This window comes from Canis lupus, chromosome 10, assembly GCF_048164855.1.
Source record: "Canis lupus baileyi chromosome 10, mCanLup2.hap1, whole genome shotgun sequence".
In the NCBI taxonomy this organism is placed as follows: domain Eukaryota; kingdom Metazoa; phylum Chordata; class Mammalia; order Carnivora; family Canidae; genus Canis; species Canis lupus.
This window is the reverse complement of record NC_132847.1, coordinates 39868203-39891008: the sequence shown is the minus strand read 5'-3', so window position 1 is coordinate 39891008 and position 22806 is coordinate 39868203. Positions and strand designations below refer to the sequence as shown.

The following is a 22806-nucleotide window of genomic DNA, read 5'->3' as shown; positions in this document are numbered from 1 at the left end:
TCCAGAGAAATTGTATTAAGCATGCTGTTGCAGAGGATATAATGGAGGAGAAGGATCTGGGTATGTGGGAAGGAGGCTAGAGAGGAAGGGGTTACAAGTGAGCAAGGTCATGACCATTGCGGGGTAGGGGCTGATTCAGTCTAGCCAGTATGGGGCTATAGCTTCTCAAAATTAAGAGCTCTTGTGCTTTCTTCATCCTGTAATTCTAATGCTAAACCTTATTCTGCTTGAATATCCCTGAAGTTGGCTTAATGATCTACAGATAGTATTTAAACTGCTTGATCTTAGATGAGATGACTTTTGATTCTTAAGATATATATACATATATATTCCTTTTTATTTTCTGTGGCCTGAGATGCATGAAGAGAAAATAATTCAGGCACCTTGTACTGAGGATATAAACAGCAAAACTATCTGGATCCATTACTGAGGTTTGATTCCTTGAATATTCTTTGGGGGAAAATATAAAAACACATGTCACACAATTAACATTTTAGCCACTTTAAAAAAAATATGAATTCACATTCTTCACCACTGAGTTAAGCCATTCACATTCTCAGACAACTTACTGGGTATAAATATGGACTAATGTAAACAAAAGCTTAAATATTATATATATAAATACTGTTTCCAACAAGGTAAACAAGGCATTTAATGACTACAGGGTCACTATGGCGACTCTTATTGGCTTTTCTTTCTGTATCTAATTCCTTGTGGGTTCTGTTCACACAGATGCATGACAGGAATTTCCCTTTGCTTCTTATTGAATCAGCCCCATCACTAAGCTGATGCCATCTGGCATCCAGATATTACTGCTGCCTTTGGCCTGCTTGCTTTCCTTTTTATTCTTCCTTTTTTTAAATGGCTTACACCAAGATTATTTATGGCAATATATTTAAGGCCTGACTATTGTGCTGAAGCACAAAAATGTTTTCTTAACCATGCAATAAAGCTGTTAACTGAATATCTGATGAGATAACCCAAGATTTTTTAAGGGCAAGATCAAGACATAGAGGACCACTCAATCCTGCTTTTGAGAGGATGGCACCATCAAGGCTATCCACCTGGTATGCACCAATGTCTTCAGGAAGGTTGGCTGGTTAAAATAGCTGTGTTGGTCACCTAGTGTCAAAAGTAATCGCCTGTCTCCTAGTGCTTGCTCAGAGCCATCCAAGTACAACTCTTGGCAACTGAAATAAATCTGGGAGAAAACTGGTTTCCCTAGGTACCCAATTAGTTCTTCCTTCCTCTTTCTGGAATGACTTGGTTCAGAGAGCAGAAAGTCTAAAAAGAGAGAGGCAGAGCATCTGGAGCATCTAGGCCATAGCTTTTTCTTATGCCTGCCTCCCTGAAAAGATTACACCTTCCAGAGCATTGAGTGGCCTCTTAGTGGCCTGAAGGAGTTAAGGAAATGAACAATTTCCTTTTCCTTCCTATTCCAAGTTAGGTCAGGCTCATTAGGCAGGCCAACTGATTAACCTCCTGAACAGCAACAGTAGACGGTGCTGCCTTTATGTGTCTTAGAGGACAGTGTAGTATCAAGAAATTAAGCTGTCAAAGTGGTCACTATGTGTACTCGGCTTGAGGTGGTTGTCATGTTTCTGGGTATATATAACTCAACAGAGACTGAAAATAAGCTATATATAGGAGATGGGGAATCAAGTCAGTAATTTACTTAGCTTCCACCTGGTTAATGAACATAATCATACTACCACATTGTAGTTCTGATCCCTTACCAAATAAAAGTAAAATTCTGAGGGCTTAAAAAATACCTAGAAAGCTATTCCTATATATCTGGGGATATACAGGGAAGCAACCAACTGGGCTCAGTCTGACATTTTCAATCCCAGATAAATCAAGAAACAGACCCTTAATTACAGAGAACAAACTGATGGTTCCCAGAGGGGAGGTCGGTGGGAGGATGGGTGAGATAGGTGATGAGGATGAAGGAGTGCACTTGTAATGAGCACTGGGTGTTGTATGGAAGTGTTGAACTGTTGAAACTAATATAACCTGAAACTATTATACACCTGAAACTAATATAGCATTGTAAAAAATAAAAGAAAATGATAAAAGAAAATTCATAACTTATGAAACTTAAGAAAAATAAAATAAATGATGAATCCTAAATGACACTCTCATCAGCTGGAGGCAAATTCAAAAGGACACTTCACATAACAGCAAAAGAGAATTCCATCAGTTATTTTTCCATCTGTCCCTTCCTGGTGCTGGAATGGCATTGCTCTTAACCTCACAAAAATGCAATTCAGACCAGAATCTTATTATTTTTAGAAGTCTCTCTCTAACCATAATGCCTTCTGTGTTAATTGAGTGGCAGGGATTTCTATGATCTGAGCAAGCATCCTCAGAGGCACGTTCACCCTTACTGTATTTATTTATAAGACTGTCTGTGCTTGATCAGCTTTACTGGCTAAAGCCCCACATGACTTAGTACATGGCTGGATCTTGTTCACACTGTCCTGTTCAATGAGGAGAGACAAAGATACCTTGCTTACAGATTCTTGCTGCTGGTTGTCAGAAAAATCTGATAAAAACATGTGCCTGGATCAAGACAAACCATGGCCACTTAGAGGGTATGACTCTCCCAAGTGGGTTAGGAGATACTTTTTTTAATACCACGAAAATATATTCATCACAAAATTCCTACCTTTGCACCATATGAATCAAATACATCATAAATAAACCTGTCTGTTGCTAGAAAAAAAAAACAACAACAATGTCTAAGAGGATTTCTGAATAAAGCTGCAGCTTTATAGAATGAGTTCAATATATGAAGGGCATTCCCATAAGGTGACCTAATTGCGATACTTATTTTAGGTATTCTATGTGACCGATACCAGCATGTGTATCTTCTGCACGGCATTTGAAAGCTCACTGGCACAGCCATACTGGTACATGCTTCTGTTCTATAAAGTTTTAGTTATTTCTTGGAGGTTCAGTGTTTACTTTTTAATCAGAGTTTTTTTCTAAACATATGTTAGAGAGGTTACTTTCCACCATATCTTTGGCCAGAGAGCTAACCGATTATTATTATTTTTTTCATTTTGGGGTTACCACAAGCATCTAATATTCAATAACAGTAGCTCCATATGCTAAAGACTTTAAGCTACTGGTTTTCCTATATTATTTAATGAGACAGGCTGTTGATAATACTTTTATATAAGGGGAAATAAATGATATTTACTGTTTTTACTACAAAACTCTATATTAGCTGGGGCCAAAGTGAGAGATAATAGTTCTAGACCACTATTCATGCTTCTCTGAGCAGTTCAGAAGTGATGGCCACAGCTTCTAAACATTACCATTTAATTTAAGCAATGTGAGTCTCTTCGGTTGGGGGGAAGGAAAGACTTGCTGACAGTATATCATTTTTTCATTATACTATGGAGAGTAATTATAGGTTGCTACATACATTTAGGAACTAGTCTATGTGGTTTAAAAAAGAAAGAATTAAGACCATGCAAAATTATGTTTTTTAAATTCAAAATCAATAAAAAAATAATGTGACATGTAGGACCTTTCCTAGGGTTCAGTGCACTAAAGATGTAAAGTGTATTAAGATGTGGAAACCATATACCTTTCATTACATTATTCTACAGCTGTCACTTATTTCATTTTGGTATAAAAGTAATTATTGTTCTGAGCATAATAGTATACATTTCCTTTACCCAGCACCAGTGCTCCAATTACAATCTACTTCAATTCAGATTAATCATGCCAAGATGGCAATTCCATTACACCAAGAGTAAAATTTAATAATCTAATATATGGCTATAGTTTCAATGGTGAAAACTATGTGGTTAACTACTTTAGGGATTTTATTAAGATTAAAGTGAAACATAATGCATCTTAGTCAGATCTTTAGTGCAAGACACTCGTTAGAAAACATAGTTAACTATGGTCTATGTAATCCTTCTACACGGGCATTAAACTCCACTTAATACTTTCATTTCAGAGATATCTAATAATGGGAAAGATGTTAAATTATTGATGTAAAATGTTTTGATTTAATTTCAACTTTACCATATTATTTAACATCGGTTATAATGCGATACTGTATGTAGGATTATGCTTTAGACCAAATGACAAAACACTGTGCACCAGAGAGCAGAGTTTATTTAATAAAATAATAGATACCTGGCTTTAAATGTACCTAACCTAAGAATACATATAAGGAACAACCAGCTCCAATTATACAGCATCTTTCTGTGTCTTAAATGGAACCTTAGTAGATAAAGAGTTAATCCCCCTCTAAAATAAACTCCTTACTTCCTCTCCAGCAGCAAGAAGGCCTGTCCAGCCAGGTACTGGCAGGAGACAAACAGAAAGTTTTAAGTCTTCATATACTCATGTAAAGGTTGCACTGTGATATTTAAACACTATCTTTCCTCCAAAGTTCTGCAATGGCTAATTGCTTCTTTAAAAAGTCATTTCTCAAAAAAAGTGGAAAAAAGATACTCTAGTAACTTTATAGTACAAAGATAATTTATGTTTTGCTTATTGTCCTTTAAAGTCAGAAGTGCACTGCCTAATGTGAAACCAAGTGACTGAAAAACAAATTTCATTTTTTTACAAATGAACTTTGGTCATACCAATCTGTATTTAAAAATTTTTTTTTCAATCTTCTGCTGTTTACGTTGTGATTAGGGGTCACAGTTTGTGCTCTGGCACACCATGTCAGATTTAGATTCAAACAGGATGGATCTGAGAAAATTATATATTGCTTTTGAATCTACAGACTACAGTGTTAATTTATACCAATAGTAAAATTTAAACTATGGTTGAATTTGGAAACCTTTTCATATCTACATGCTATACTCTGAGCTCCTGGAGGGTGGGTGATGTGTCTAATGCACCAATATAGAGCCTAGGGCTTCTATTTAACAAATTAACCCAGAAAATCATCACTCTGAGAAACTTCTTTGATTATAAATGAAATAGATCATTAAGGTGCTTTCCCTTATTTTTAAAAATGATGCAGCAGATATACCTATCAGTGTTTTCTAGTACTAAGGATATAGTTACTAATTAATCAATCAGTCTAATCCATGATTGTCTTTAATCCTTGTTTCCTCTTCTGAAGCATCTGGAAAACCTGTGCCTGGTGGTCTTACAAACTTCATGGCCTTGATAAAACTGAGCAGAGGGACTGTGATCAAATGGGGTAATGATTAGTATCCATCTGATCTCAATCGCAGCAAGAAAGGTAAAAGAAAAGCTAATATACTTCTTTTGCCCTCAGATATATTTTGCCTATGCTTTACTTTTTGTGTGTGGCTGTATTGCAAAGCAATATAAGGAATATAAGGATATAAGGAATGTGAAAAGCTGCCCAGACTTTCATATCAAATCTGTATTATATCATCAGAGGGAGTCTGGGCCTTCTCACCTTTAGCCTCTTGGAAAAGAGGAGGTCAGGTTTTGGAGAAGAGGGTAGGCACTTTCCCTTCATTTTCTTACTTTAAAACCAAAAAGTATTTAGAGAGCAAACATGCAATCAAATGTTTTGAGAAACACTTTGAAACTGATAAATCTCTACTTTGACAGCCTGAAAGGCTCATTTGACCCTTGGCAAAAGTATTACACCCAGTTCAAAACCCAGGGAAGCCACATTCAGTGAGAGACTACATTCTTAAGCCCAGTCAGTTTGAAAAGCAAAACATCTTGTGGTTTTAAAACTTACGAGGGCTCTTCTGACACAGCAGCTCCTTCTTCTAGCTCTTGAGCTTGTTTGTACCATGGCAGCTTGGCCTCTACTGGAAGTTTCTCTGAGAATTAAGTGCATGCATACACAAGAGAAGAGGTTAGAACCAATTTGGAATTTGAGGGAAATTCTTTTATCTCTTTACCAGTTCCTGATTTTGCACTACCTAGAAACTATGTTGATAACTGCAAATGATAAGTTTTTAGGTAAATTTCTGCTTCGAATGATGGTTATATCAAGAAAACAGAATATTTTAGAATATTTAGTAATACCAGTCTACTAGTCTTTATGCTTCACTTTTATCAGTTTGAAGAGCAAAGGAGAGTTTTTTTTAATTAGGAGAGTCATAACTCTAGGAACGCTGGCTCGACATGTACATGAAGAGTCATCAAAGTATTTTTTCACTATTTCCTGTTACAAAGATAGAAAAATATTTATTTTTTAAGACAAACACAAAGTACTATAAATTATACTGTAAGACTTTAATACATTCTGACTTTTCTTTTTCCCTTCGGTGAAGTGTGATCTATGCCATATTGTCAAAAACAAACAAAATTGCCACTCTGAAATTCATAAAATGTTGCTTTAGATCTCTGACTCATTCTGTATCACCCCAAGGCTCACTGACAGTCAGAATATGAGCAGTTTAGGGTCCAGAAGCCATAATTTGACTGTTTTATCTAGCTTTGACCACACGATTCAGGACAAGCTTCCTAACTACTTCCTGGAAAAAAAAAAAAAAACTGTGAAGGAGAAAAAGAAAGAGAGGTTATAACTGCTCCTACAGAAGTAACTGCCAAGATTCCCATTTTGACATATTTATTAGGATCATTTATAGGCATATTTGCCTTTATAGTGTGAGCCAGTGAAGCTCTATCACGATTTTATGACATATAATTGTAAAGATGAAAGAATTATGTCTCTATATGCATACACCATAGAATTATATGGCATTTTAATGATGTTTAGAGAGCCAGATTCACTACTTAGTTGTGAAAATCCAGATTTTATTCTTGATAGTTAACCACAAACTGCTTTTCTTTCTCTGAAGTGGCTTGGTAAAGACAGCTAATAAATAATTGACTATTTTAAGTTAGAGGCATCACTTCTTGTCCTCTACGTGCAGCAATTGTGTCTAGTCAGAAAACAAAGTGAGTGTGAAATATGAAACTGCTAAGACCAGAAGGATTTGCTAACATTTAAACATGGTGACACAGTACCTATGCATATATCATTTTACATTTGGGCCACCTCTTCCAGCTAAGTGATTCAGTCAACAATACCATATCTGACAGTGTGAGCCATTTCTGTTTCAGTGATGAAACATTCAGCCTGGCACTATTAGTAGGCCTGCGATACTTTACTGTCTAATTGAAGTGGTCCTGTCAGAGGTACTGGTGGACATTTCCTCCCATATTTGAGGATGACAAGGATGGTTAGGAGTTGAAGATGACATTTGTGGAGAACTTGCTATATTCCAGGCAGTGAGCTAAGCACCCTGGCTGCACTATATCTCATTTAATACTCACATGATCTCTAAAGTAATTACTACTATTAGCCCCATTCTACAGATGAGGTAACTTAGTCTCAGAAAGAGAAAGAGAAAGAGAGATGTATTTATTACAATTAATCAGGATTTCGGGTATTTTGGGTTTATTTCCATTAAATCATTTAGATTTCATGATGCCATTCACTTCCACCAAGGGCAACCTATAGTATAATAAAGAGCTACACTGTGGCTGATTTTCCAAGAAATGTAATGGTTAAAGAAATAAATTAAGAAGCAAAAGAGAATCATATTTAATATTAATAAATAGGAGGTAGCTTATAATAAGGAGTTCTCTACTTCTGAATGGTTTGCACTTTGGCAGTTTCTATTTTCTTCACACAGATGATGAAAGTATTAGCAAAGGAGTCCAATTAGTCATGCATGCCAATCCGAGAAATTATAATAGGCAATAATAATAAATCTTGCTCACTAAGTAGAATTTTTCTAAAATTTGCTTTTTATAAATTATTTATAGTCTCTGTTAAATCCTGATTCATTCCAGACTTTCATTTCAAATTATGATTCCAGAATCTGGTCTCATATTCATATTTTAATTTTCAGTATAAGCAGCAACACCTTTCTGTTTCAGCAATTTGAAGTATGAAGCCTCCTAATATATTTGATGCTTCACAAAGTAGACATCAAATTCACCACCTTATTTTTAACAGCAAGAAATGTGGCTTGTATATCACACATGTATTTCTCTGATATCTGTATGATAACTCCTTTTAAACAGATGTAGCTGATACTTTTCAGCAACAGTCTTCAAACAGCTTTATGATATATGTAGTACTTACTAACAATTTGCAAGCAAAATGATTTGAAAGATTTTTTGAAAGAGTTAAGCCCATTTAGTAGAGTCTAAGCTACATAAAATAGATAATAGGAACACTTGGGATACTTAAAAATATTCCAAGTAGTTTCAAATGGTTTTCAAAGACACAGAACAATGAAAAGACTGGTGACAGAGCACCTGTTGAGTTACCTTTGGGTTTATAGCAGGGAGTGGGTATGACGCATTCCTCTTTAATGTGGGGCTTGGTTTTGGGGCTACAACCTCCTGTGTGCATTCCGCGATGGTCGATGCAGAGGACCACCCGATACCTGAGGCCCTGGCCACATGTCACCGTGCACTGGAAGGAGAATGCAAGAAAGAAGAGACTCATAGCAAAGCCTTGTTTACTTTGCCTCGTTTCTCACCTGAGACTCTTTAAAGGGCTGTTTCTATATAAGGACTCCCAGTAGATTTGTACCATTTCTTACCATTCATAGAGTCTTTGTTCTATTTGGCTATTTAGGGTGAAGCTGGCTGAAAATTAAATCACTTTCAATTTCTTAGATTTAGATTAGTTAGGCAGCATCCCTTAAGCACCCACTGTGTGCCAAGTCCCAAACCAAGCAGTGAAAAGAAGGAGAAAAGACACTGTAGAATGTGCTCAATTTTGATTACTAACACTGGATTTTAATTTTATTTAGTCACCTTGCTAGCTCCCACATGGACATTAACATTTTGCAAATTGCTATTTTGAATTTATATTGCAGCATGGCTGATCCAATTGATTATACTGACATGGTCAAAAATGTTTCATGGAGCTGGTTGATCCAAAGGTCAGATGCAGATGGCACCTCCAGTGCTTCTAGACACGCCAGGGAGCATAAGTCTAGTCAGAAACATCACAGCTCTGATCCTGCTGCCCCAAAGCCTTATAGTGAAGGGAGAAGTCTTGCCATCTCTTGCTCAGAGCACAGTGGTTTGCCTCCTCAACTTTCTATCTCTTGCCATTTCAAACCTTTTGCATTAGCAGCCGGAAACCCCAAATATCATCTTATTTAAGCTGCTTCAAGTTTCCCTATCATTCTGGAATGTTCTAGGTTTTAATTATCCTACTTTATACCATTCTAATTATTTTGTCATTTCCATTTCATCTTTTTTTTTCAATAAATAGTACATACAGTTCTAATTTAAATATGCTCAGACCCTTTTTGGATATAGACAAAGTATAAGAAATAAAAAATAAAACCAATCTGTGGTCTATCATCAGAGCATCTTCTAGAGATTCAAGATCAGTCATTTGCCTCTCTCTGCCACTTGAAGGAATGTCATAAGTGATAGAGGCTTCTTGCAGTAACTTGAATAAGTTATATATATTTACTCATTTACTTTTGGCTATGCTGTTTTTGGGGCAAGCCTACGTCAGAAGCTAAACTGGTAGGCTTCTAGACACCTCAAGATAAGTGGGAAGCTGCACAGAGTAGCTGGTGGGGTCATGATGATGAGAGGGAAGAGTGGACTTACTCTCCTAACGAACAAAGAAAGAGGGCACAGTTACCGGAGACCACTCCTGTGCCAGCCATTTAGGACAGTCAAAAATGTTGCAGGGCTGCACGATGGGCATCTTAGGGGTGTACATGCATTTCCACTCTTCCACTGAGGTGACATGCCCCTGGATGTCCTCCTCCACACAGGAAACTGCCCGGCTCTGGATGCCCCCCCCACACGAGGAGGAGCACGCGGTCCACGGGGTGGCCTCCCACCTACAGAAGCAAGGGGAGTCATCAGGGCGGACATGCACATTGCCAAACCTCCTCAGTGACCTTTCCGACCAACCCCATTCCCAGTGCCTATTGGGGCAATCAGGTTCTGAGAGGTTCTGGCCAAGAGATCCGAAAGCCACCTAATGCCTAAAATCTGATGAGCAACAGTAAAGTGTTCAATGTTGGCAAAAGTTCTCTGTAAACCCTGAAGCTCTACACAAATGTAAGAAATTACTGTTTTGAGACCTGTCCACAGGGCTATCCGTGCTGTCTGTAACCTACTCAGAAGAGGGGCTGTTCGTCCTTCTCCCTATAGTTTGAATATGTATTCTCTGTATAATATTTGTTACTTTATATTTCATAAATATATATTCTGCATATATATGTCATATATACTTACTAAATCCCATTAAATATCTTTGTCAAGACTAAAACTGGTTATTCAGTTAACACTAATAGTTTGCACCTAGGCTGGTATTTCCTATTTTCAATTCAATACTTTATTACTTAGCTTCTAGATACTTTAATATGAGAAGCTCAAGATAGATCAAGGTAAGTCAAATACTCTCTCTTCCTTGCTTCTATAGTGGATTCAGTACAATTTGGGACTATACAGATTTAGCATAACTCTGATGTTCAAACTATGCCATCATTACACTAAGCAGCAGAAGTAAAAATGTGAGGCATTATCTTCTTTTTCCCTATCGTTTGAGGGTTACTGGCAGTTAGCATTCTCCAAATAAAGCACTGTTGGATTTGGGAAGAAAGTTTGGTTCAGGTTGGAAGGCTGATGGCATTGGAATCTAAAGACAGGATTAAGTAAGAGAAAAAATTACAATATTATCAATAACATTTAAGAGAATTCCATTGATTTTTTAGATCCCTACACAGCTCTGAAGCATTGGGAACCGGATGTAGAGAGAGATCTTTGCCTGATTCTCTTTTCTCCTTCTGCTGATTTAGAGAATGCAGAATTTTTAAAAATTGAAACATTCAGACCAAGCTTGTCTTTCTTACATATATTCTGCTTGTTGATGAGAATTGCTAAGAAACTTTAAGATTTCTCTTAGAATTAGGAGAGATATAATTTTAATGAGAGATAAACAAAATGTCACCAAGTCGATCTACTTGAAAGTTAAATGTAAAAATATTGCATAGGCATACCGTGGAGACATCAATTATTCTATAAGTAGGATTTTATGTACATTGGGAACCTGACTTCTCTTCTGCATGAGGCTGGATAATGTGTGTTTCCCAGTTAATAGAGGATTTCCCTCCACATTTTCTCTGCACTGTTTGAGTCTAGGCAACAATTGTTATCTCTACTGCCAACAGCCTAAACATGCTGCCAAGTACAATATTTTCCTATGCATGTTTCCCCAGGAGATGCAAAAGAAAATGGTATTATGGGGAAACTGAGGTTTTTCTGTTTAGCCTGTAGGAGACTTTATGATCCCTTTCAAGAGAACGAAGTAGCTCTGTAGAGGGTCTCTCTTCCAAAAGGGTAAGACCAATTCTCATTTATCTCCATGTAGATCTCTGGAGAGCTTCCCTCTGGATATGGATAAGGGGTCTGATTCAGAATTGAAATTGGGCTGAATATGTAAGTACATATTCACATTAGATTTGATCTGACAGTGAAGTGGGAATATGTTTCTGAATGTATATTTAATCTCTTAGAACATTAAGATGCTCTAAAAAGAGCACACTTTCTAATTGGTACTCTAATGTCCCTAAACTTGACCCTTCTAAAGAAAGAGTGATTAATTTCTGTCTCAACACTTGGTCCTGACCCGTGGTATAATTTGACAAACAGTAATAAGTATCCTTTTCAATGTCAGTGATCACAGAAAGACAAATGATGCTAATATTATTCTAAGAATTTATAGTATGGGCCCATCATACCACTATAGTTCTATATGTGAAAAATTATTGTGTGAATCTTGACATAATAATAGGGTTATGTGGAATTTCAAGGCAAAATATGTCTGAATGCTTTAAAGAAAGTATAATAAAAGCTGAGAAAAAAGCATCAGTTAGAATATCTTAAAACAAGGACCAGGTAAGTGCTTAGGGGAAAAAAAAAACATATCCAAGAATCCTTTCCTTGGAAGAATAAAAAATGAGTTCATACAGCACATATTTTAACTCTGATGGCTTTTCATTTTTTAAATTTAAATTTTTAATTAAAAATTTTTAAACACAGTATTTAAGAGATTGTGAAAATTAAGAGTGATGTGGAAAATTTGTATAAATTAATTCTGAATTAAAGATAATTCATCAGATGACATTCTTATATTAGGTTCAGGTATGTGTTCCAGTCTGAGACTGAAAGCAAGAAAAATAATCTAAAAATTCATTAACTGTGCTTTGTATCTACACTTATGGTCTAAAGCCTATTGAAATAATTTCAATATGTAAAGCCTTCTGCCTTGATCAGAAGGTAGCTGCCATCTGAGAATCATTTTGAGCCTCAGTTCTTAACTATGGGTCATTTTTGAGATTCAATTCTTCTTGTAAAAACATATTTGTAGAAATCGCTTTCATACTAAGACTTTATCAAGTAAGCAGAATCTTTAGCTTTAGAATTAGCTCAGTAACAGAAGTGTAAGGAGGATGAAATGTAGTCTATTTATTTGTGATTGTCCTTTTCCATCGTCATGCATGGACAGGCCAACGCCAATGTGTATATGGGATAACATTAAGGAGGCTTATTTCAATCTGCCTTTGAGAATATGGGGCTTCTGGCATTTGGGGGAAATTAGAACATATAATAAATGAAGTTTATCCTAAGATAGGCATTAGTCATACCAGAGAAATATAAACAAGAGAGATCATAGATATGAAAGAAACTTAGGAGTACTATTACAAGAAAAACATAAACTTGAGTTGCTCAGCCCTGACACCCAACTTTGCTTTTATTGTAAAATATATGGGCTTCACACAAACAGATGTGTGTGTCCTATGGATACTTATTTTACAGATACAGAAACTGAAATTGAATGAAATCTTGGTTCAGTTAATTTAATCTTTTTATATTTTCATTCCATTTTTTAAAGAAGAATTTATTATATAAGTTTGGTTCTGGATCAAATGATAGATCAGTAGCATTCTAAAGTCATTTATCATCTTTATCAATATAGTCATAGAAAAGTGGGAGGGAGCTGACTAATGAGGTAATCCCATAGTGGAAGAACTTTTAAAAAAACCCTTAAACAGCTATATGGAATATAAATCCAATGCCCCTCTCTACATGCTACCATTGGCATGGTGAAAAGCAAATTCTCTACTAGTCAATGGAAGTATTTACGTAGAGGCTGGGTGACAGCTTGCACTGGCGTACATGTATTGTCTAACTATCTGTCTATGTGTACACCCATGTGGGAAGACATATGCACTAAATACACATATATGCATGTTTGTGTAAATATATATGTGTATAATTGTAGGGCGTATGGGTGTGATGGCTGGGAAGGAATAGGACAGGGAAGCATCTCTGGGAACTGAACTCAGTGACCTCAAGGGCTTCTATTTGGATTCCATTTCATGAAGTATTTGGAGATTTTCCATCAAACTTTGTTTTATTTTGCAGTTCAGAATAAAATTATTTTCTGGGATTTGTTTGGTTTGAGATTCAGAAAACTACCATGGATTATTCGCACCATTTGTGATCTGATTGAAACTCTAGGTTCTAAATAGCAGCTGATGCCCTAGAGTCCAAGTGAGCAAAGAGGACAGAGCAGAGTCTTCTCCTAGTCAAGCCCGATTCTACTTTCTGCTGTCTGAGGAGCTGTTTTCAATGTGGCAGACCATACACTTAGTAGCTAGCGTATTTTTCAGCCTCTCCAGTTTTCTTATGAATATATTAATAAAGGGAACAAGTTCTTTTAAAAGTTCATCTGTCAATTTCTTTTTTTTTTCTAGTTAAAAAAAAGACTGTACTTTACAAAAGCAACACAGTATATGGAATTTGATGTTTTGGGGAAAAAAAATGTCCCTGAACAATTATAGGGACAATAAGGATAGGAAAACATTGCCTTTTTGTACATTTGTACAAATTATAATTTCTTTGGAACACAAAGAAGATATTTGAAGCCCCTATGCCGAGTAATACCACATCTGGAATCCCACATTTGCAGTACTGCGATAGTACTTCAGGCAGTGTTTGCTTAACAGTTAGCAACAGGGCTTTAATGATTAGAGTTCAATTGCAGAGAAACAAAAGGACAAAGGGAGTGAAAGAAAGACACAACATAACCCATACACTGTATCTAATCAGAGTGAATTACTGCATCCTCTTCTTCAGTGTAATAGGATCCTATCTTAAAGTGGTTTTTGAATGACAAACTTACAGTCTGAGCAGTCCAGTATTATTCAAAAGCAGAGCTCAGGATGGGTTGCAAAATATACTGTCTACCATCTTACTTTTACAGAAAAATACACAATCTATATCTACATATATATATAAAAGAAGCAGAAGGCTGATTTACTAATTCTAGCATCAGGATGGTTGATTTACGTACCGAGGAAGGGGATGGTAGAGGTCATAAGGCATGATCTGCTTGTATCCGTCACTGTTAGGAACAATAATGCCAACCCTCTGAGTAGAAGGTACACACAATAAAATAAACACTAAATGATTACATTATACAAATTTTGTTAGACAAATGCAAAACAACATTAATAAATTGTCTCTGAAAACAACACTAAAACAGTTCAGTATCTTTATACTAGGGTATACTTGAGGATGGGGCAAGTTCTTCGCAAGGGCACCATTTACTATAATTAGTTCTCTGATCCAAGCAGGAAATACCACTGGAAAGGGTGGTGGCAAGAAAACTTGGCACTTCATCATTAACTATGACACAATAAGCTTGTAAATGTTCTTTAATCCACCAAATTATACATCCTATGAGGTCATTATTATCATCATTATTAATGTTCCTTCCAGATGCTTAGCAAGCAATTACAGTTACTGTCTCACTCCTGATGAAAGAGAGAGCTATGTATTAAGACTATGTACCTGGGAATTGACACAACTCTGTAAAGTACCTTAGCAAATAGGTTTCTTCTCTTAGCATATCTAAAGATTTTAGTTTGTATCTGGAAAGCAGTCACTGAACTATTGTTATAAACGGAGGGAGAACTAGCAGATATAGTAGGCAACTAGCAACAAAAGCAAGTTTCCTACCAAAATAAAGGTAGAGCAGTTAAAATAGATTAAAAAATACAAAAAATTGTTTTTGTGGTCATAAAAATGTAATATTGTGTTAACTGCTATTACAGTGGTGGTTGTGATGGCCATGACTGTTGTTGGTGTACTAGTGCCCTGTTGTTGGTGCTCCTAGTGCCCTGGGAAACATGTGAGATTCAGAGATAGAGCCTAGAGGAGCCATAAGAAATGACATTATAGGCCATATGGCTAAAGGATACATAAGAAATGATATTATAGGCTATTTGAAAGTCCCCAGAGGCCTTACAGACTCTAACAAACTATACTAAATCTACTCCACTGATTTCAACTAAAGCTTCCAATTGGCAAGATTTTCTTGCACAGTCCCCTGGCTTGTAGAAGATTTATGAATAATTGGTCTCAGATAAAAGGGCTAGTGTAATAGACTCTCCATCAAGAGTGGGAGACAGAGAAAGCTTGATACACAGCTGTCGCCCCAGGACAGAATATGGTAGGGCCTGAGCAGAAGATACTTATTCTGCAACTGACAAATGATAGGAAGTCTCTCTTTTGAATACTGAAGGAACTCATTTATTCTCTATGTATCCCTGGGATAGATAGATGCGTGTATATTTATATATCCACATTCACTATAAATGCTGATATTTATATTTAAATAAATACATTAAGGCTTCAGTTTTAATCTCATTCTCTGATATAGGAGGACATAATGCATTCCGTTTAGATGGCTAGCAAATCAAAACTTTTGGGTAAAATGGGTGAGCTTGGTATACTATGGATCAGATAAAAAGCAGCACTGACTATAGATCATCATTAATAAGGAGGAAAGAGGGAGTGATAAAGAAGGTAGTTTCTGAAGAAATTATTGAAAGGTAAGAGGATACACGAGAGAAGTTAACTTTAAAAGATAATGGGAAACAAAGCTCTGAAAGATTTGTTCCCAGGAGAGACAATCATTGGCGTACTAATTCACTTGTTTATCTTACATGACTAAATGCTCTATATTTATCTATATGATTAAAGTTTTCATACTCATTTGCATGGCTAAGTTTTCACTGAATATGGATGTGTATTATCCTAAAATAACAATATTCATGAAACTGGATGCTGCCTTTTCAGGAGGGTCAGAATTCCACAGCTCTAACAGAAAAATGGTGTGAATTCTAACATTAAATTTTTCTCCCTGTTTTTTCAAGTTGGAAAAGAAACTTCCTCTTCTTTCTTGCCTTCTTCTGACAGAAAAATTGAATGTGAAAGACTAATCCTGTCTTTTATTATAATCATATGATCTCTTTCCAATAATTCTTATGTCTAGTAATTAAGAGAATTTTTAAATTTTATTTTTTAATGATTTATTTATTTATTCATGAGAGACAGAGGAAGAGGCAGAGACATAAGCAGAGGGAGAAGCAGGCTACCTGTGGGGAGTCTGATGTGGGACTCAATCTCAGGACCCCGGGATCACACCCTGAGCTGAAGGGAGACGCTCAACCACTGAGCCACCTAGGTGTCCCACGGGAATCTTCTTTTTAAAAAGAGCTATATTTTTAAAGAATTCAACCTTCCAAAGTTCTTCTAGTAACTTTGGATATACATCGAATCATTGAAATTGACTTTGCAGTTATACCTGAGCTAACCCTAGTATTTTTACTCATGCCTACACCACCTTTTTTTTTTTTTACACCACCTTCTAAATAAAAAATAGTTTATCTTCTCTTCTGAAAAATGTTATACTATGATTTATTATCCTCAATCTTGTGAATATCTGCCAATTGATTTATCAGCTGATGATATTTAAAATGGAGGTACTGATATTGAAGAAAACAGGCTAGAAGAGAAGGAGAATAACAGGGGGTGTATACAGTTCAAGATGTTGGGCTTTGCTTTGGACTGATTTTGAAATTGTGTTTTTGTTTGCACAAGGATCTCTAAACCTGGATTCAGCAAAACTATAGCTATATTTGTCTTTCTATGGCATGGGTCATGGTGAAGACTCATAAAATCATTCTATGGCACCTGTGAAAACAGAGATATCAAAACAATGGTGCTCTGTCCAGTCTTATTAATGCATGCTCATGTGCATGAGCTCTGCTCTCTCTAGGGGTTCATGCCATGGCCCTGGTCTTTCACCACACTGTCACAGGAGGGTAGGCACTCTGGCCTAAGTGTAACTTCCTATTGCTTACCTTTAAGACACTTGGTCTTTTTCTTAGGGAAAATGTACATATTGAAGAATGATGAAAAGGATGCCATTTAGGCACTTTAAGAAGCTCTTCCCATGGTTAGGCCCTGGTTTGTGTGTGTCTCTGTGTATGTGTGTATGTGCCTATGCATGCATTCAGACATGACGTGGGGAGTGGTGAAGGAGGCAAAAATAATTTTTAAAAATGATCACAAGGGAAGATGTAAAAAAAAAAAAAGTTGGTTTGGGGTAAAACCACCCATTCTCCATTGCCTTAACTATTCTGATCACTTAATGTACTTCTTACACTGGGCAGTGACCAGACTCCATTGGACTCCCCAACATCAGAGATTGTGGGGAGAAAATGAGAGATGAGGATGAGGTCATTCTGGACTCAAGTGCTGTAAGGAGAAAAAAGACAGTACCTCATTCTCTCACAGTACACACCTGTAGGAGAATGCCTCAATGTTAAGATAGGCTCATGTAATGAAATATTATGTGGTCATAAACATGAAGCCTTTTGAACCATTTTTAATGACATAAAAATGTTCAAATGTAATGTCAAGTGAAAAAACTCAATGCAAAGTAGTTCACATGTCATGTGAGCCACAATACTAAGAAACTTCATGTATTCATTAATCTACATAATCATTTTCATTGTTCATATACATGTGTCTGTGTCAATACATATGTATTTATATATTTATTTATATGTACATTTATTTGCATATTTTATGTATGTTTATAAATACATATATTTATTTATATATATTTACACATACATATGTACACAGAAATATGTTAGGAAAAGACCAAAGACAGTTGTTAGTTCCTGGTGTTTGCCTTTGTATTTTTACATTTTTCTGTTTTCTGAGTTTTGCACAATGTATAATTACAGGAATTAGAATAGTCATGCAAGACAAAATATGAACCTGGGAAAGTATAAGACAGGAACATTTAAAAATACGATATAAATGGATGAAATGAGGCCATCACCTCAAATCCCAGGTGTCGCTTAAAGATTATGGAATCTGTTCTGAAATAACCTCAGAAGCTACTTTAGAACAATATCCCTGACTTTAAATGGCTTTAAGATCAATCCCTATTCAGACTCATACTGTTTAGTAAATCTCTCTCTCCAAGAAAAATCCTAATAGACTCCTAACTCTGGGAAACAAACAAGGGATAGTGGAAGGGGAGGTGGGTGGGGGGATGGGGTGACTGGGTGACAGGCACTGAGTGGGGCACTTGATGGGATGAGCACTGGGTATTATGCTATATGTTGGCAAATCGAACTCCAATAAAAAAATATACGAAAAAAAGAACTAACTCTATAAGAGCCTAATTTGTGGAGTTCTGGGTTCCTTTTATAATGGAAATGAACCACAACAAGTCCTTCTCATAGTGTTAAGGGTCCCTTTCTGTGAGTCTCTAATGACATCTTGCCTCTTCTCCTGAGCTGCAGAGCCTCATTGCTGACTTCCTGACAGCTGGACATGTTCTAGCTTTGTCAAGCTCAATGTGTCCAGATAGTTCATTATCTTCCCCTGAAAACGGTGATCACTGTTAGTGTTCAGAACACAACATTCCTCCCAGCCACCCAGGCTAGACACTCTGGGACATCTATGTTGCTTCTCGATCCCATGCTTCCTACTTGCACACAGCTCTGCCAGTTATGAGGTCTGCCAAGGACATTTCCTTGTGATACAAGTTTTGTTCCTTTTGCAGTGGTCAGCTAACAGATCTCTCTCTGCCTGCAGGCATGGCCTCCTCCAACCCAACTTGCTCCTTGCCATCACAGTAACCAATATTTTACTTCCCAGCTCAAAAGTCTTAAGTGGTTCCATGATGCCCAGTGGAATTTCTTAGTCAAGTGCTATCTCTTCTAAAGCCTGTCTTTTAATTTCCCTCAGGCCAGAAATTCTCTCTTCTTCTTCCAAACATCCATTGCACTAACTCCGCTCATCACTTTTAACTATCTACTAAATTCTAATTATGTTTAAGTTTTCTTTAGTTTAATACCATGGGACAGGATCCATATCAGTTCTCTACTGGATCTCTTAACACCATGCTCTAGGCAGAGGCATTTCATGTATATTCACTCAATGAAGTTATGCTATTGGTATGTAGACACACAGACAAGCAGTACCATCCAGAATCAAAGCAAATAAACCAAACAAGGTCAAAGAAACTCCCAAGCAGACTGTCACTCACTGCACATTTTGAGTCCCACTCCTTGCCCTCCTCTAGCTCTGCCATCTGTGTGAGGAGGCAGATAAATTTGGGAGGGAGTGGAGTTGGCAGTTAAGGAAGGCTACTCTGGTAACAGAGGTGATTGGGCCAACTGAGACGGAGAGATGACAGCTTAATGACACTTGTGCTTCTAGCCTGCTTGGCTTACCTCTGCATCTCTTCCACTGGTTATCTCCCAGAAATAGCCATGACAGCTTGAAAAGATCTTCTCTTTCCTGACTTGTGTGTCTTTCAGATATCATGATGCTCTGTAACTCTGCAAGTCTCTGGCAGTGTTGGGGCCAGATGCTAGTTGATTTTTCTTTGCCTTTGCCATGGTACCAAGCATTGGACCTGGTACAAGTTGGTCAATCAATTAAGAAAAATGAATGAAATTGTGGGTGGTGGAAGGAGCTCTGGCACAGAAGAGAGTATTTCATCTCCTCTTGACAGCTCTGGGGCAACAGAAGCCAATCTTTTCCTAAGTTTTGGATGGGGCAGGAGAAATGTAACTAAAGTTGGAAAAGACTCAAGCTTTCACTTTTTCTTGAGTGGTAGAGCACAAAAGGTCATGGTATAATAAGGAAACACCCCCTGGGGAGCTAGGAGCTGGATAGACAGTTCTCCTCCCTGTCACTCTTTCTCTCTTTCTATGCGATCTTGAGTGCTTCACATTTGAACTTCAACCACATCTAAGTATCAGCTGAAATCAGGAATTTTAAGATGAAGTTACAGTAGGGGCCTGGAAACTCATCTCATGGAGCTCTATCTCACTTGTCTTCTTTCTAGTTACTGCTGAAGGCAGAACTTGCAGCTCTATGGACCACACATTGAAAACTACTGAACTAGGTGATCATCTCAAAATCTTTCCTACTCTGATAATTTGGTGACTTCTTAAAGGACCGTGGGTTCCCCTAAGCAAGATGGGATCCAGCAAATGAGAAACTATTCTGTAAATAGGTCACAATTATTTTGTAAACCACAGCACCTACTAGGCAACATTCATTGACTTTTTGGAACCAGACCAAAAGAATCCTGTTTCATCATCCAGGACTTGAAAACATTTTAAGGCACAGATTCATTTTTTGCTATAAAACCACTGGAGAGTTGTTGATTATTTGACCCCATATATTAATATTTCCTCACATTGATATTTCTGTGGTTAATATTTTTGAAATAATTGATACTAATGAATGCAATTTCTGAACTGCTTTTAAGTAAGTGGGACTAATATTTCCTTGGGCTTTGTTTACTCTTCCTCTACTTTCCCGAAGTGATGGGTCACTGTTTGGATTGAGTAAACATCCGTATTTATGCTTATATAAAAGAGGCTTTCTTAACTTGAGTGTGTAGTCATTTTAAAGATGCAGAGGACCAAACATTGCATTGATGTGGTTGTCAGTTCTGTACTGGTTGTGGGGGTCTATGTTGGACTTAAATCAAATATTATGGGGTGCTAAAGGCATCATGAAGAACAAGGTATCCATGACATGAATTGGGTCACTGAGTTTACATAGAAATGGAGGTAACCCTGGAACTAAAAGCACTTAGATTTACAACCCAGCTTTCTTTTGCACAATTTAATCTGGAGCAGATCCTTCAACCTCTTTAGGCCTCAGTTTATTTATCTGGAAATATAGATAGTAATCTCTGTCCTGCTAACCTCCCAGGGATTATAAAACTGAATTGAGATAATGGATGTAAAAGCACTTTATAACTTCATAAAGAAGTAAGGTTGGGCAAGTCATTTTATAGGTTTGGCTCTCAGTTTGATAATGATAGCTGACTTTTGTTGAGTGCTTGGCACTTTGCTGAGAGCTTTATGTGTATTATCTCATTTAATCCTTGCAGCTACTCTCTTACAGGAATATTATACTCATTTTACAAATGGCAAAACTTGAGTCAAAAGAAGCTAAGTAAAGCAGTTACTAGCTAGTAAGCCTAAATGATAGATTGAGGTTAAAATGGAAGAGATGATAATACCTCTTCCATTAACTCACAAGCTAATTAAGAGAATTGCATAAATAATTACACTTTTAAAATGTGTGAGATGTAATATAAAAAGTGATTATCGTTATTAATAGTAATGAGCTGGTTTGGTAGAAGGATTGAATTGCCCCAATAACAGAGTGACAGCTGATTATCTGATGATGATGATGATGATGATGATGATGATGTGTGTGTGTGTGTGTGTGTGTGTGTGTGTGGCATGACTGTAAACTTAGGAAGGGTATGATCATACATCCTAAGAAGAACCAGAACTCTGCTTTTTTTCCTTCTTATAGATAATAAATGAAAATGGACATGGGGTTTTATAGTAATCTTACTTATTGCTTACTCATTAGCTTCTCAGAGCAATGTATTCAAATGAGGTTGATTAAGAGGAAGTTGTTGCTTTTCTAAATCACTTACCTCTTATACCAAAATAAAAAGACTTCCAAGATTAGGAAAACATTTCATTATACTTTAATTGCTAATGAAGCAAGCATTTTCTAGTCCTTACTTTGAGTTCTCCTTTTTTAGAGACATGGCATTAATCCCATCTAAATTAAATGGCAATGTCTCCCAGTTGGTTATGTGGGGATTATTAGGCAACTGCACACTGCAATTTATGGAGATGCTAATTACCTTAATTTCTCATGGTTGTTGTATTTTAAAAATCTGATACATGTGATTTACTTTGATGAAGATATTTTTTAGGAATTTGTGTCTCTTTCTGTTAACAGCAAACTCTACTTCTAGGCTCATACAGAATTCTGGGGTCCCATCTTTTTCTTTCATGGAGGAGAAAGCTGGTTTCTGGAAACTTTAGCAATTTATCTCTGAGGTAACATCAATATTATCATAATCATGATCTTAGTCATAATAGCTATAGCAACTAACATTCTTGAGTGCTTATCATGTGTCCGACATTCTGCTAAGCTCTTTAAATGTATCAGGGCATTTACTCCTCATGATTACTTCTCATGATGACTCTGTGAGGCAAGTACTGTTATTTTCCTCACTTCACAGGATAAAAAACCGAGACTCATTGAGAACAAGGAACTGGCCAAAGGCTACTCAACTAGAACACAGCTGTAGGACTAGTACAACCAGATTCCCAAGCTGGCCTCTTTGCTCCAAAGCTCCCCTCCTAACCACCAGGCTGTACTGCCATTGAACTAGTTAGTCACCAAGTTAGTGTGACCAGGTTTTTCCATGCCTACTACACATAATGGCTCTCACGATGCAGGTTATTTGTTTCAAGTTGCATTAAGATTCAATCTGAGATTTTGTTCACAATTTGGATCACAGCCAGGGATGACTTAGGCAATTTTCTGTCAAATTAAATGGAGCTGGACAAAATCATCCACTGGAACTCACCAAGCCCTGCCGCTCCAGGCATACAA

General features: G+C 36.8%; 1 protein-coding gene across 4 annotated transcripts in view; it reads right to left on the bottom strand.

Annotated features, from left to right (window-relative positions):
* Window positions 1-22806, bottom strand: part of ADAMTSL1 (ADAMTS like 1) — an 872407-nt gene that overhangs the window by 199610 nt on the left and 649991 nt on the right. For 3 of the 4 annotated variants that reach the window (XM_072841474.1, XM_072841477.1, XM_072841476.1), the window contains 4 exons: window positions 14333-14383; window positions 9605-9809; window positions 8260-8407; window positions 5705-5789 (listed from right to left, as the gene is read on the bottom strand). In XM_072841474.1, coding sequence (XP_072697575.1) covers window positions 5705-5789; window positions 8260-8407; window positions 9605-9809; window positions 14333-14383 — 489 coding nt within the window. The remainder of the gene's footprint in view (window positions 1-5704; window positions 5790-8259; window positions 8408-9604; window positions 9810-14332; window positions 14384-22806) is intronic. The other variant, XM_072841475.1, reaches the window with a different exon arrangement.